This window comes from Spermophilus citellus (assembly GCF_964194105.1).
Source record: "Spermophilus citellus genome assembly, chromosome: 10".
Lineage (NCBI taxonomy): Eukaryota > Metazoa > Chordata > Mammalia > Rodentia > Sciuridae > Spermophilus > Spermophilus citellus.
In genome coordinates, this window is record NC_138197.1 from 33,547,320 (window position 1) to 33,564,081 (window position 16,762).

General features: G+C 34.1%; 1 protein-coding gene across 1 annotated transcript; it reads right to left on the minus strand.

Moving 5' to 3' along the window:
- Positions 1–285: 285 nt before the first annotated feature.
- Positions 286–16,252, minus strand: LOC308658540 (C-type lectin domain family 4 member A-like; the record flags this gene model as incomplete). The annotated part of the gene is made up of 6 exons (XM_081311295.1): positions 286–424; positions 1,554–1,669; positions 6,938–7,089; positions 10,047–10,157; positions 13,458–13,574; positions 16,171–16,252. 6 exons carry the CDS (start codon positions 16,250–16,252, stop codon positions 286–288), a joined length of 717 nt encoding a protein of 238 aa, XP_081167421.1.
- Between the last annotated feature and the right edge of the window lie 510 nt (positions 16,253–16,762).

The following is a 16,762-nucleotide window of genomic DNA, read 5'->3' on the forward strand; positions in this document are numbered from 1 at the left end:
ATTTTCTTAGCATTCAGACAGAGATTAGGGAACAGGCTCAAGTATATTCTAGGTATGCACAAAATAGGTCTCCAGTGTACTCTTTGTCATATAGAAAATGATCATTTTTATGAATAAGCAACTGAATGAATAAACAAATAAACATGTAGACAGTTTTCTCAAAAAGTAAAATAACAACATACTTAAGAGTCTATGGAATCTCTTTCATAGAAAGAGGAACTTAATAGTTATCTCTAGAATAATGGACATGAATCCAACAACATGTCCATGAAAAAGGTGTTTGATTCATAAGTAGATCTTCATCATCTCACAAATTGAGCTTTGAACATGAGCACAAAAAATATCATTCCAGCCCCATTGTTTACGATAATTTAACACAACACAACGCTCTTGGACCCTGTTGGGCTCACCTGGATGCCAGAACCTGAAACAGAGAAAAAGCATGAGGTTATTCTTCCAACACTGCTTTTAAAAGGGTTAGAGAAGTTATGGGGCCATAGGCTGGGGTGAACTTTGTGGAAGTCAGGGTCAAATATACCCAGACCAACCCTTCCCCACTTCTCATGCAGTTTTTCCTCCATCAAAACCCTTGAAAACTGTGCCCACATCACTTAACATTTTCTCATACCTTATTGCAGCAAACATTTCACCTAAAGACATCCCAGAGGTTGTTTTCTATATGTGCATCCATAGTCCTATTGCCAGGGACTGTCAATCATGTGGCTTTCTTATGTAATGAAGAGATATCAATCTGGTCCCATTATCAATATAGTTCTTCTTTTCCCCCCCTTTTTACAGGAATGATTTTGGAGTCAAAAGGCAAGCAAAATCTCTAGAGAGCCTACTTGTTCTTGTTTTCTTGGACAAATAATTTCATTTCTTTCTCAGTTTGCCCATCTAAAAATTGAACCAGAGTAACAGCACTATATATTTCACAAAGAAGATATGAGGATCAAAGGTAGAAGTATACTAAAATGTTTTTAAAGATAATATAAATCTGGGGCTGGGTTGTGGCTCAGTGGTAGAGCTCTCACCTCACACGTGCAGGTGAGTTTGATCCTCAGCATCACATAAAAATAAATAAATAAAATAAAGAAATTGTATCCAACTATAACTAAAAAATAAATGTTTATAAAAAAGAAAATATAAATGTTAGATATTGGAATGGCATCAGAAGTTTGAATTTCTGCTTTATGAAAAATATTAAATCATAATTTAAAAATAATCTGTAATGATCTTAATAAGCATGTATTTATATTAAGGAGATATAAATATGTTAAAAGCAAAGTACAATACACCTGAATTTGGAAACCATTGTTGGATGACCTTAGATAAATTATCTATACTCTCCACACTCCACTTTCTCATCTTTATAAGAAATCATGTGTATTGTATAAGATTTTCTTAATGATTAAATGAGATAATAAAATAATTTAAACCAGTGCCCAACAGAACAAAAATGAGATATTTTAAATTCATATCTTAGAGCTGGGCACCCTAGATTTTCGGCATGATATAGGACCCAGGATTCCTTTATCTAATTCTGTACTCACATGGTATTTTGGTTGTATGGTGTCTGATCAATCCATTGCCAATGTCTCTGACCCTTTGGATCTGAAAGCCCCACAAAATAATCATGCGATTTATTCAAATTCCAGGTGAGAAAATCCTAAAGGAAAAGAAAAAAAGAAATCATATCTGTAGAGTACTCAACCTCAACTGGGGTGTTTTTTTTTTTTGGGGGGGGGGTTGTTGTTGTTTATTTCATTTATTGTTAAATTAAGCTATAAACACTATGAATATATCACAAGTAACTTTATGAACAAATATATTCACAAATAAATTATTTTTAGATTGGTAAATTTTAACTATTATTTTAATTGTATAAATTTATAGGGTAGAGTGTCATAATTTCATTCATACATACTGTGTGTAATAATTAAATCTGGGTAGTTAATATTTCCATCTTTTTTATATTTTTTAAAACTTCTTATAAAAAATAAATAGCTTTCCTATATACAAAAACAATGAATTTTCTGAAAAAAGAAATGAAGAAAATTATTCCAATCTCAATAGCCTCAAAAAAAAAAAAAGGATAAATCTAACCAAGGAGGTAAAAGACGTCTACAGTGAAAACTATAGAACATTGCAGAAATTGAAGAAGAACTCAGAAGATGGAAATGGATAAGCTGTTTCTGGACAAGCTGAACAAATATTGTCAAAATGGCCATACTACCAAAAGCAATATACAAATTCAATGGAATCCTCATATAAATACTAGTGACATATTTCACAGAACTAGAAAAAAGAAAAAGATAGTCCTAGAATTCATTCAGAAGAATTAAAGACCCAGAGTAGCTAAAGCAATTCTAAGCCAAAAAAAAAGCAATACTGAAGGAATCACTATACCTGATATCAAACTATACTACACAGCTATATTAACAAAAACTGCATAGTACTGACATAATACATAGACCAATGGTACAGAACATAAGACAAAGAGACAAAACCATGCATCTATAGTAATCTGATCCTTGACAAAGTGCCAAAAACATACATTGAAAAAACAACAGCCTTTGTAACAAATGGGGCTGAGACAACCAGTTATCCATATGTAGAAAAATAAAACTAGACCCTTATCTCTTACCCTGCACAAAAATCAACTCAAAATATATTAAAGACCTAGAAAGTAGAACAAAACTTTGCAATTCCTTAAAAAAAGCATAGGCTCAATGCTACACCATATAGGCATAGGCAACACGTTTCACAATAGGATGGTATCAAATTAAAAAGCTTCTGCATAGCAAAGAAAACAATTAGGAATGTGAAGAAAGAACCTACAGAATGGAAGAAAATCTTTGCTGGTTACATTTCTGACATAGGATTAATATCTACATATACAAAAAGCTTGAAAAACTTCACCAAAAAATCAAATAATTAATAGATGGGCAAATGAATTAAACAGATTCTTCTCAAAAGAAGAAATATAAGTGGCCAACAAATATATGGGGAAAAAAGTTCCACATCATTATCAATTAGGGAACTACAAATAAAAACTACACTGAGATTTTCATCTCACACTAATCAGAATGGCAGTTTCCAGGAATACAAATAATAAATACTGAAGAGGATGTAGAGAAAAAAGAACAGTGTTACAGTGTTGGTGGGATTGTAAATTTGTACAACCATTATGGAAATCATTTTGAAGGCTCCTCAAAAGATTAGGCTTTAAACCACCATATGAACCAGTTATAGCCCTTCTGCATATTTATCCTAAAGAATTAAAGTCATCATACTACAGGGATACATGCATACTCTTGTTTATAGCAGCATAATTCACAATAGCCAAACTCTAAAGCCAAAGAAGGTGTCCATCAATAGATGAAAGGATAAAGAAAATGTGGTATATATACACAATGGAGTTCAGCCATAAGTAGAAGTGAAATTATGTCATTTTCAGGCAAATGGATGAAACTAAGACCATTATGTTAAGCAAAGTAAGTCAAACCCAGAAGGTCAGGGCCCACATGTTTTCTTTCTTATGTACAAGCTAGAGAGGACAAAGCAAAAAAAATGTGGGGGTGGTTCTCATAAGTAGAGGAAAGATAGAAGGGATGGGAAGTGGGGAGGGAGAGAAGTGCTAGGGAATGATATTGACCAAATTATATTGTTACATTGTGTGTATATACAAATATGTAACAACAAATCCCATCATTTCTCCAAAGAACATTTTTGGTACTTTTGTCTAATATAAACTAACTGTAGTTATGTGGGTTAGACTCTGTGTCCTCTATTCTGTACCATTGTTCTACTGGTCTATTTTGGTGCCAATACCATGCTGTTTTTGCTACTATTGCTCTGCAGTAGTTTTAGGTCTGGAATAGTAATGCCACCAGTTTCACTTTTCTTGCTAAGGATTGGTTTGGCTATTCTGGGTCTCTTACATTTCTATATGAATGTAATGATTGCTTTTTCTATTTCTATGAGGAATGTCATTGGGATTTGTATTGGGATTGCATTGAGTCTATATAGTACTTTTGGTAGTATGGTCATTTGACAATATTAATCCTGCCAATCCAAGAGCAAGGTGGAGCTTTCCATCTTCTAAGGTCTTCTTTAATTTCTTTCTTTAGCATGATGTAGTTTTTATTGTAGAGGTCTTTGAACACTTTCTTTAAGTTTATTCCCAAGTGGTTTTTTTTTAGTCTATTGTAAATGGGGTGGTTTTCCTAGTTTCTCTTTCTGAGGATTTGTCACTGATATACAGAAATACCTTTGATTTATGGGTGTTGCTTTTATATCCAGCTACTTTTCTGAATTCATTTATTAGTTCTAGAAAATTTCTGGTGAAATGTTTTGGGTCTAGAATCATATTGTCTGCAAATAGTGATAATCTGAGTTCTTTTTCTATCTGTATCCCTTTAGTTTCTTTCATCTATCTGATTGCTTTGGCTAGAGTTTCAAGAACTATATTAAATAGAAGTGGATAAAGAGGTCATTCCTGCCTTGTTCCAGATTTTAGAGGGAATGCTTTCAATTTTTTTTTTTCATTCAGAATGATTTTGTCCCGTGGCTTAAAATAGATAGCCTTTGCAATGTTGAGAAATGATCCTCTTAGCCCTAGATTTTCTAATGTTTTGAACATGAAAGGATGCTTTATTTTATCAAATTCTTTCTCTGCATCTATTGGGAAGATCATATGATTTTTATCTTTGAGTCTATTGATGTGATGAATTACATTTATTGATTTCGAAATGTTGAACCAACCTTACATCCCTGGGATGACCCCTACTTGATCATGGTGCACTAATTTTTTGATATGTTTTTGTATCTGATTTTCCAGAATTTTATTGAGGATTTTTACTTGTATACTCATTAGAGATATTGGTCTGAAGTATTCTTTCTTTGATGTGTCTTTGCTCATGGAATCAGGGTGATATTGTCCTCATAAGATGTGTTTGGAATGTTCCTTCTTTTTCTATTTCATAAAATAGTTTGAGAAGTATTGGTGTTAGTTCTCCTTTCTCTCACCACACATAAACCTCAACTCAAAATACATCAAAGACCTAGGAATTAAACCAGAGACTTTGTACATGGAAGAAAAAGTAGGCCCAAACCTCCAAAATGGCAGATTAGGCCCCAATTTCCTTAATAAGACTTCTATAGAACAAGAATTAAAACCAAGAATCAATAAATAGGATGGATTCAAACTAGAAAGCTTCTTCGTAGCAAAAGAAACATTCAGTGAGGTGAACAGAGAGAAAACAGAATGGGAGCAAATTTTTACTATAAGCACTTCAGATAGAGCACAAATATCTAGGTACATAAAGAACTCAAAAAGCTAAACACCAAAAAAAACCAAATAAACCAATCAATAAAGGGACCAAGGAAATGAACAGTCACTTCTAAAAAGAGGATACATAATCAATCAACAAACATACGAAAAAAAATGCTCAACATCTCTAGCAATTAGAGAAATGCAAATCAAAACTACTCTAAGATTTCATCTCACTCCAGTCATAATGGCAGCTATCAAGAATAAAAACAACAACAAGTGTTGGTGAGGATGTGAGGGGAAAAGTCAGACTTATACATTGCTGGTGGGACTGCAAATTGGTGCAGTCAATCTGTAAAGCAGTATGGAGATTCCTTGAGAAATTGATAATGGAACCACCATTTCACCCAGCTATCCCACTCCTGGGTTTATACCCAAAGGACTTAAAAACACTATACTACAGGGACACAGCCACATCAATGTTTATAGCAGCACAATTCACAATAGCTGAATTGTGAAACCAACCCAGATGCCCTTCAGTAGATAATGTATATACATACACAATGGAACATTACTCAGCATTAAAAGAAAATAAAATCATGGCATTTGAAGATAAATGATGGAGTTTGAGAATATCATGCTCAGTGAAGTAAACCAATCCCTAAAAACCAAAGGAAGAGTATTTTCTTTAATATGAGAATGCTGACTTATAAGGGCAATGGTGGGGGGGGAGGGATGGAGTAACTTTAGAGAGGGAAAAGGGAAATAGGGAATGGGACCATGAAAGGGGGTAGATATGATGGTGTAATGAGTTAGACATTATTACCCTAAGTACATGTATGAAGACACAAATGGTGTAGAAATACTTTGTGTACAACCAGTGAATTGAAAATTTGTTCTACATGTGTAATATAAAATGAATCGCATTCTGTCATCATGTATAACTAATTAGAATAAATAAATAATTTAGTAAAAAATCCCATCAATGTGTACAAATGTAATGGACCAATTTTTTTAAATGTAGCAAAAATCTTTTGATTAACACATAACTATTATACATATTAAAGGTTACAGTGTGATGTTTCCACAGAGATCTGTATAAATAAATGAGGGGATAAAGAAGAAATAGCCAGATGGGGTTCCAAGAAGTGCAGGTTTTCTCAGCTAAGCAGGGAAGTATCATATTTTCATTAACTATGGAAGCAATTCCTATCCATAATCATAATGAATTCCTAACTCAGACTCGTTTCCCCACTTTTGTTACTAAGGAAGCATTCTTCAAATTTGTGCAAAATTAAATTCTTACAAATTTAGTTATTTTTCACAGATTCTTAAATTTCATTCCTGATTGCTGTGACTTTTAATTTCACTTTATTTCCCTATTCAACTTAATAACCCTCTCTGTTAAACAGTTAATAATTTATAAAACATATACATATTGAAAGAACAAGCTGCTATTTTCATCCTTTCACTAAAGCCCAAGCTATTATTTTTAATTCCACAATTTCTCTCAAGTTGGACTAGTTACATTAAAGAAGGTATAAGGTGTGGAATGTGAAGGCTGAGGCAGCCTTCATCTGTCACAGCACCAATATTCCTTCTTAGCAAGGATATGTGCAAAAGTCAGACAGGCTCATGACTCCATTTTCTCTCAGAAAGTACCTGCTCTTCCTTGCTGTTGATCACCACCAGATGAGCCTCCATCGTAGAGCAGTTCTCCTGACTCTCCTTCCAAGATCCTTGTTTAGAAGAAATAAAGTAGCAACTGGAACTAAATGACTTCCAATTCTTTGGACAACAGCTCAAGACTTTTCCTTTATTGGGAAGAAGGAAATATAGTGCAACATAAGAAAATCTATTTTTAAAGTGTGTTTATTATTAAAATTAAGGACCAAAGGAGACCACATGAGCACCATTATGCTATCTTCATCCAGATGTAGCAAAAAGCCAAGTCTGCCTTCATCAGGTATTAATGTGTCAGGGCCCATTTCTCCTGCTGAAGTGGTATCAGGAAAAGCCAGCAAAAACATAATAATTAAATAAGACCCCACCTCTGAAAACTCAATACAAAAATGTCCAAGGTTCAGCAAAAGATAGCTCTTTACACCAAAAACCAGGAAGTTCTCAACTGATAATCGACTGATGTAAAAAATCATGAAAACAAAAATGTTAGAATTATGTAACAAAGATTTTTAAAGCAGCCATAATAAAGATGCTCTAATAAGAAGGAGCAAACATTCTTCAAGCAAAGTTTTTTAAAACAGCAGACCCAACAAAGAAACAGAGATATAAAAAAAACAACAGAAATTTTATCATTGAAAAACATAATCACATTTTAAAATGTCAGTGTAGGACTTAACATCAGAATGGAGGGAACAGAGAAATCAGTAAATTGGGAGGGAAAAAAAAACAGAATTTCCCAACCAAACACCAGAAACATAATAAAAACAAATAAACAGAACTTCATTTATCATGATTTCAAATGTGAATATACCAAACAACAGTTTGCAAAATATATGAAGTAAAAAAATCACACAAGTGGAAAGAAAAGTTGAAAATAGATTAATAAAATTAAAGAAATCCAGGCAGAAAATTAGAAAACCGATGAAGAACAAAAAACTTTATCAACCTACAGAATCCAATCAACATTCTTAGAAGAGTCTACTCACCAACAGACTACCCATTCTTTACAAGTGCCCATGGAGCCTATGACAAGATAGACCACATACTGAGATACAGAACATACTTCAAGAAATTTAAAATCATTAAAATCATATAGTGTCATTCAACAACAATGAGAGCAAACTAGAAATCAATGAAAGAAAGAAAACAGAAAATCTCCAAACACTTGAAACTAAATAATACATATAAATAACCCATGAGTTAAAGATGTGTCAAAGATAACTTTAAAAAATACATTGAATGAATGAAAATAAAAATACAACATATCAAAATTTCTAGGATATTATTCTTCAATAAAAGGAATCAGGGCTCCTCATAGGAATGGTTAATTCTAGATAGGGACAGAAAACAGACAACATGAGTCTAGAGCATTTTGTAGTTACAGAAAGTAAAATACAAAAACAAACAAAAAACACGTTGATGGCAAATGACAAAGGCCACAAGAGCCAACAGAAAGACCACCCAGTAGTCAAAGTTAGAATAACAAGATAAATGAAGTGGGATTGGATTATAATCTGAAATATAAAGTAAACAGACATGAGTGCATGCAGATATAAAAAATAGAGTAAATTAATAAATGGAATAGAAAAGACAAACCTCAAATGCATAAGAATTCCAAATAAATTATATAGATACTTCTTGATGGCTAATTTTATATACTAGTTTTATCAAGCATTCTGGGTATTGCTTCAAGGATATTTTTGAATGAGAATTGCATTTTAATTTGTGAAATTTTAGTAAAGAAGTTTGCCTTCCAAATGTGAGTAGATCTCATCCCATCAGTTGAAGATCTTAATGGAACAAAAGAATGCCCCCCACAGGCAAGAGAGAATTCTCCAGCAAACTTGCCTTTAGACTTCATCTGCAACATTTGCTCTTCCTGGTCCTGCAGCAGATTGTCATTGTTCTCAAACTGCTACGTCCCCTGAGTCTCTACCCTGCTGTTTACCCAGATCAAATTTTAATCTTTTCAAGCCTCTATAATTGCAAAAGCCAAATCCTTAAACTAAATTGTCATATTCATATTGCATCTGTTCCTCCAGACAACCCTAAGTACTCCATCCTAATGGACAAGAATAACTCCTCAATCTTAAAGTGTGAGCTAGGCATAGTAACTTCTTTACAAACAGTACAGTGTGCAAATGGAAGAGGGAAAAGTAGCTTTAAGTTCAGCATCAATTATTAAAAATTATTTTGATAATATATACTCTTGAAATAATGTGATGAAAATAGCATTTACATCTATGACCTTCCTCCCAAAAAAACAAATAATCCCAATCTAACCATTAGAAAACTTCAACTTTTAATAGAGAGACAGCCTACAATATATAGAACAGTATTCCCCAAAATTGTCAGTGTCATCAAAAACCCAGAAGGTCTGAAAAACTATCACAGCAAATAAGAGACATGACAATTAAATATAATGTCACAGACTGCATGGGACTTTAGTACACAAAAAGAACAATAGTTGAAAACATAGGAAAAAAAACAAGAACTGTGGGTTAGGAAGGTGGCTCAGTGATAGACTTGTCTAGCATGTGTGAAACCCTGTGTTTAATTCCCAGTACCAAAAATATTGTAAATTTAATTAGTGATAATATGTTAATATTGATTCATTATTTGTAGCAAATACTTTTAATTACACAGTGGTCACTGTGTGCAGGATGGAGTTAAAACTGGATCTTTCAATATCATATGCTTATGTTTTTGTAAATGGAAATATGATCTTTAAATATCATATATTAATATAAATAATTCAATCTCACAATAATATAGCTATTATCATTACTGTCATCAATTTTTTAAACTGATATGTGAGAAAAGGAGCTGCACTGCACAGAAATTTCTGAAAAAAACCACAGGCTGAATAAATGCAACAGCAATATATCCTGTTTCACAATTAAGCTTCACATGAACAATTTGGAATTCACAAACAAGAATTTTAGACCCTATGAATTATATAATACACTTGTAGCTTAGAATGATCATGAGATTCCACTTCTTATTGTGATCTCCCTGGTAATCATAAATTCTGATTTGGCATCATTACCTACTATAGTAATTGAATTCTATGCACATTAAGTTTTACCTTTCATGGTTGAATTGATTTTTATACACTCCAAATTTGTATTAATCATTTCTTTTGTAGAATTTTCATAGTTTTTTTCTTTGAGCAGCTGAGAATTTTTTTTAAAGAAAGCTGTAAAATAGAATAAAAATCAATCATTTTCCAGTAGCATTAGGTTACTGCTCTATACATTGCTTTCTTGCATTCTACACAGAAACAAAATCCACAAATGTCTGATTACATGATAGGACAGAGCCTGACAGGCAAACTTTCCCCATGACCCCACAGTCAATGAAATCATGATCCTACTACTTTTAAATGCTTAGGTATCTCTCAGGAAGAGCTAAAAGGTGAAGAGTTGAAAGAGGACATGACAGTGCCATCATAATGGGACCTAAAAGATCTTGTCCAGAGTGTTCTTCAATACTTAACCTAAGACGCCAACAAAGGCTAAATATTGTAGGAAGGAAGTGGAAGTTATTTAAGGAAGTACACCACCTGGGACTTTGGGGGAAGAAAGAATTTGCTAATTTTAAGCAACTCTGGTTTATCTTAAAGAACAGAAAAAAATGTTTCTCAAAAACCCCAAGATTGATCAAGAGAAAATTGTTCTTCATCTCTTTTGTCTTTTAACTCTCTTCATCACAACTGATTCTAACTCCTCAGTGCACCAGGTCTCTCCCATTTGAGAACTAATTCACACCTCCCCCTAGAAATTGAATTTTCTGAGTTACAGTGGTATCTCAGTACTACAGCACCTGCCTAGCAGATGTAAGACCCTGGGAGAAATTATTGTAAGATATTAAATTTCCTCTTTCCCTCTAACCTCCTATTTGTTCCTCGACCCACTTCATTCTGGCTTTGGCTTTCATCAATTTATTAAAACAATCCTTGAAATGGATCATCAGTAATTTTCTAGGACCACCAATTAGTCGTCTTCTAATGACCTTCTTGCATCATTCACCCTGGGTTTTCCTCTGTAGCTCTTGGTGCAGTGCTCTACCTGTTCCCACCTCCGATTTCTTGCTGCCGCTTCTTATCCTCTTCCATCAGCTCTCTTCCTCCATTCAACTTTTTTAAAAAATGTAGCATTTCCAAAGCTCTATCCTAATCCCTGCTTCTTGCTTAATGTCTTCTTCTGGAGTGATAGCATATATTCCCTTGCTGGGACTTGCTGTCATTATGTGAATGACTTCCAAAACTCCAGACCTCTTTTCTAAAATCCAAGAAAATATGCCTGCCACTGGACATGTACATTTGTGGTTTTACACATTTTTCCCAAAATGTAAATAATCATCTTTCCAAAAAAAACCTGCTATGCAACCTATAATGCCTACCTCTTTTAATAACTTTTTCACTGCTGAGGTTATAAGATCAGAATATATATTCACACTAAACTTCTCTGTGTCCTTTAATCCCCAATATCATCAAGCCTTGGCCTCCTTGATTATATCTTCTTTACCATTCAAAGCTACCTTTCTTCTCTTTCTTCACTAGCAGCACTATCCTTAAATGATGCTCTCAATGTTTCAAATGGGATTATGAATTAGCATCTGTTTGGTGCATTATAATTATACATAATAATAGGATGCACTGTTACATAATCATATGTGCTCATAATATTATTTGGTCAATTTATTCCTAGTACTTCCAATTTCTCTCCTCTCTTCCCTCACCCTGTTCCCTTCCTCTACTACTCTTCCCTCAATTTTCATGAGAGCTCACCCCTTTTTCTCTTTTTGCTCCCAAATTATTATGTAAGAGAGAAGACATACAACCAATGACTTTCTGATTCTGGTTTATCTTACTTAACACAATGCTGTCTACTTCTATCCATTTTTCAGGAAATAACACCTCTCCTTACTTTCACTCTTGTCCTCATAAATCCATTTTCACACCTCAGTAAAAGCATATCCCCATAAGTTAAATTTCACTATGTCAACTCCTTCCCCAGAATTCCGCAATGGCTGGCCAGGACTGACTCACTGCAAGATGGGCCTCAATATTCCACCCGCCCTATGCTCACACCCTTTCCTTGTGACTTTCCATCTTCTCCAATCAACAAGTGGGGTCTGTTTCTTCACCACTAGAATATAAGCTGACTTTAAGATTCCATTTGGCCAAAAGAACATGCAAAAGTAACCATGCTAAATCGAAATTGAAACTTCATTGTGCTTGGTTTTCTTTTCTCCTCTTTCTTGGAAATCTGCCAGTGGCCATGTGAACAAACCCAGACTATCCTGATGAGTAATGAGGAAATGCTCATTACTCATCAGGATATGCTCTTCCTCAAAAGCCAAGTTGCCTGTGATTGGTTCCTAACAGCATATGCATGACTGAGTTCAGTCAGGACCAATGGAAACTCCCAATAAGACCAGTCTAAATTGCCAAGCCACAGATGCATGAGCTAAATAAATAGCTGTTTCAATCCACTGTTTTAGACTTCTTAATTAAGGAGCAAAGAATATTTTATAAAATATCAAATTTTTTTTATAATGGTAATGACATTCTTCATGATCTGAGTTCTGCTTATGTCTGCAACAACCAACTTTATTTCATAGTTTTTCACATAGTACTATATGCCATGTTTATATTTCCCCCAAATCTTTGATACTATAATATGTCTGTTATTTTTGATATACACAATTATAGGTGTCTCCTCCTTCAGCAAACCTATCTCAGCCTCCTGTGCTTACTTCTTATGTGAACAACACTTCCCATCTACTGTTGTAAGCACTGGTTATTTTGACTGTTCTATTCATGTCTTGACACCAGCGGCTATGGCTATTTCTGGATTCTCTAACAAGGCACCTAGCAAACAATATGTATGGCCATTGTTACTTATCAAATTACCAAATTAATGAATGAAACATGTATCTTAATATATGCTGATATTTATGACTTTTGAAAACTTGATAAACTCTGAAATACAAGATATGCATAAATCTACGTATTTGTTAAATTGACTCCTCCTGAGTTATCACAGTATTGACCAAGACAGAAATTAGTAGAAGGAAATTCACTGGAGAACTCTTCCTGGAACATTTCTTGACATCTTCTGCATGTTCACCTGCTCATCCCAAAATATAAATGTCTGTGAAGTCAAATAAGGCTAGCTTTATCAATACAAGTAAGGAATTATAGATGTGTCCATACAAAGAATCTAATATAGAATTGATGACTCATAGATTTCATTCTGTAAACCAACACATACACATATATCTACTTTTCAAATTCTCTCAATGAAGATGAATCCCATTGTTTTTGCAAAAGCAAAATTCCCAGTGAATGCTCAGGAACTCTATCCACCCACCCAACCCCCCAAAAATTTATTTTTCAAAAGTCTGGATCATTGTGAAATGTCAATTTCTAATGAATAGCTTCTATTCATGAAAGGCAGGCATTGCTGACTGACTTAGTTGGCATACTTACTGATAAAAGAGACAGACAATAAGATTTCCTTCAGCAGGAAAAGTATCAGCAACGAGGCAAGAAGAAGCTTGGAAAAGCCAAAATTACTCTGGTGAGGAATGGTGTTTTCCCTGAGATCTGCAGGATAAATCAAATTAATTCATCAGTAATAAATTATATCCTCATCAGTAATAAGTTCTATCCTTATTTCCAGTTCCTCCTCTATGTGAGTTGGTTTTTGTCACTGTGATCAAAATATCTTACAAGAACAACTTACAGTAGAAAAATTTTATTTTGGGTTTGTGGTTTCAGAGGTGTCAGTCCATGGTCCGTCTTCTCCATTACTCTGGGCCTGAATGAGGCAGAACATCATGGAAGAAGAGTGTAGTGGAGGAATGCTGTTCAGCTCAAGATAGCCAGGAAGCAGAAAGAACAATCAAGGAGCCAGGGAAAAAATATAATCCCTTGAGGAATGATGTTGATCAAATTATATTGTCATATCATGTACATGTATGAATATGTAACAGTGAATCCCACTATTGTGTAGAATTATAATTCATCCATAAAAATATTGAAATAAAAAGTATATAATCAAAAGGCATGCCCCTGTGACCGAATTTCTTCAGCCACACCCCACATGATTACCAATCAGCAATCCATTCTAATTATTAATCCATCAAATACATTAATCCACCAGCTAGGTCATGGGTCTCATAACTGTTTTATCTCTTAACATTCATGAATTGCCACATAAACTTTTTAGAGCACATCTCATAATCAAGCCATAACATTTTACTCCTGGCCCTCAAAACATCACATCCATCTCACAAAAAAAAATGAAAAATACATTTAGTCCATCTTCAAGAGTCCCCATAGTTTTCAAAGTTCCAGACCACATCCAAAGTCTCCTCTGTGACTCGAGACAAACTCTGTGTTGTGAGCCTCTGTAAAAATCAAAAGTTATATACTTCCAAAATACAATGACATAAAGTAAATGTTCCCATTCCAAAAAGTAGGAATAAGGATATAGAGGAAGGGATGGAACCAAAACAAGTGAAACTCAGGCAGATATTATTTTCTATAACTCCATGCTCAGCATCTGGGGAATATCATGGTGCGATGTAATCTTCAAAGGGCTTCTGCAGCACCACCTAAATTTCCTTGCTGGTTGTAATTCACGAGATTGCTTTCTTAGGCTGACTCCGTCTACAGCCAACAGCTTTCCTCAGCAGACATTCCACATTACTGGCATGTTTTAATCCCTGAGATCTCCATTCCAGCTTCAGCTTCCCTTTCACAGCTTCATGCATGCCCTCTCAAGGGAATCCTGAAGGGATTCCAACACAGCTTCACTTTGTCTGAACACTCAAGTCTTCCTTTGAAATCTCAGTGGAAACTTCCATGATCCTCGGGCTGCCATCAGCTGGACAGCTCTACTCTGCCATGCCCTTCCACCATGATGTTCTGCCTCACCTCACAGCCAGAGTGATGGAGCTGACTCACCAAAGACTGACCTCTGAAATATTGATCCCCATTAAAGCTTTCTTCTGTAAGTTGTTATTATCAGGTATTTTGGTCACAGTGAAAAATAAAAAGGAAACTTTCTCCTCTTATTACTTTAAATTTTCTTCTATAAACCACAATCACTAATACTGTGAATATTTGAAATAACATGAAAATGGAAATTTAAAAAATAAATGTTTATTACAATAACATTATAAAATACCCAAAAACAAAAATTTCTATCATTGAGAATAAGAATTGTTAATTTTTTGGCACATGTCTCTTCAGCAATTTTTGAAGTGTTTACAACATATATGTGCATGTTTCCATTTCATTGACATACATATTTACTGATTTCTGATTCATTATTTTCTTTTATACTGTATCATGAACATTTTCACCATAATTTGTTTATTAATATTTTTATTATGGTTGCTTATTATTTATTACATATTTAAATAATATTTCAGATTGCATCCGTTTATAAGTAAACTATACAAGATAAATCTTTCTAACCAAGTTTCACATTTTAAAGATAAAGTCAGCCTCTTTAGTCACTATTTCATGGTTAAAAAACATTTTCTGGACAGGGGGCATATCTTCAAGCTGTGGCTTAGGATACATAAAACCTAAAATTGGTCACCAACAAAGATGAGGGGGTCAGTGAGGGAACGTTCCATTCAGATAAAAGCACTAAATAGGAGAAACGCTTTCCTTAAATTATGTATATTGTCTTAATTTATTCATTTATTTTTATTTATATATGACAGCAGAATGCATCACAATTCTCATTACATAGCCTCTGGAACAGGAATCGCCTGTGTTTCTCCTTTGCTAGCAAAGCAATAAGCTTTTTTTTTCTCAAAAAAAAATTATATATATTGTCAATGATGAGGAGGAAAAACACAGTATTATATTCTTTCAGTTCTGGAAATATAGGTACACACATTTTTACATATTCATATCTGAAAGGTTATACAATAGAATTCAACGTCTGATTTTCTGTAAATGATAATAGTAAAGAAAGTATTATGGATGTTTTCTTTCCCATTTGCAACTTTACAACACCTTAATTCCTATCTACAGGCAGCACAATCCTCAGAGATTCCTGGGTGTCCCAGACATGATCACTCAGATATAACAGCACCTAACATTACCTCTGCCCTGCTTATTAACTGTCTCTTCATCTTTCACCTCATAATTAACTTGACCACTGGAAAATGATTTTTACCTGCAGGAGAATTTGAGTCGGTGTCTGAGGACTTCAATTCATTTTTGAAATTCACTTCAGCATAATTTGTTCCCAAAGCCATCTTGAGAAGAAGCCTTCTGCTTTTGTTTGAGAAATCCCATGCAATATTTTTCTTAAAACATATTACAAATGAGAATCCAGCCTGAGGGTAAATTGTTCTACCACTTAACTAGATGAAAGCAGAAGTAATAAATATGCACATACCCCTAAGATTGAAAACATGTGAAACCACTGGCCACAGAGGCCCAATCTTCATGACAACCAGATGAGAATTTCAGCTGTCATAGTAAATATAGCTAAAAAATATAACAAAAGTGGTAACTCAAAAGAAATAGGGAGGAAAGGAAAAGAGGAACCAAGCAATTAAAGAAATATTTTCTGAGAACTTCATTCTATAAATTCAACAGCAAAACTGAAATTTGTGCGCTTCTACGTGCAAGTGTAACCTCTTATTAGCCAACCACCTGAGCAACACTTGTTCACATTGCGTTCATATCATCATGTTTGACTGATAAGGCAGCTCTTTTGTACTACATTCTAAGGTTATCATTGACACAAATCTCCTGAATAC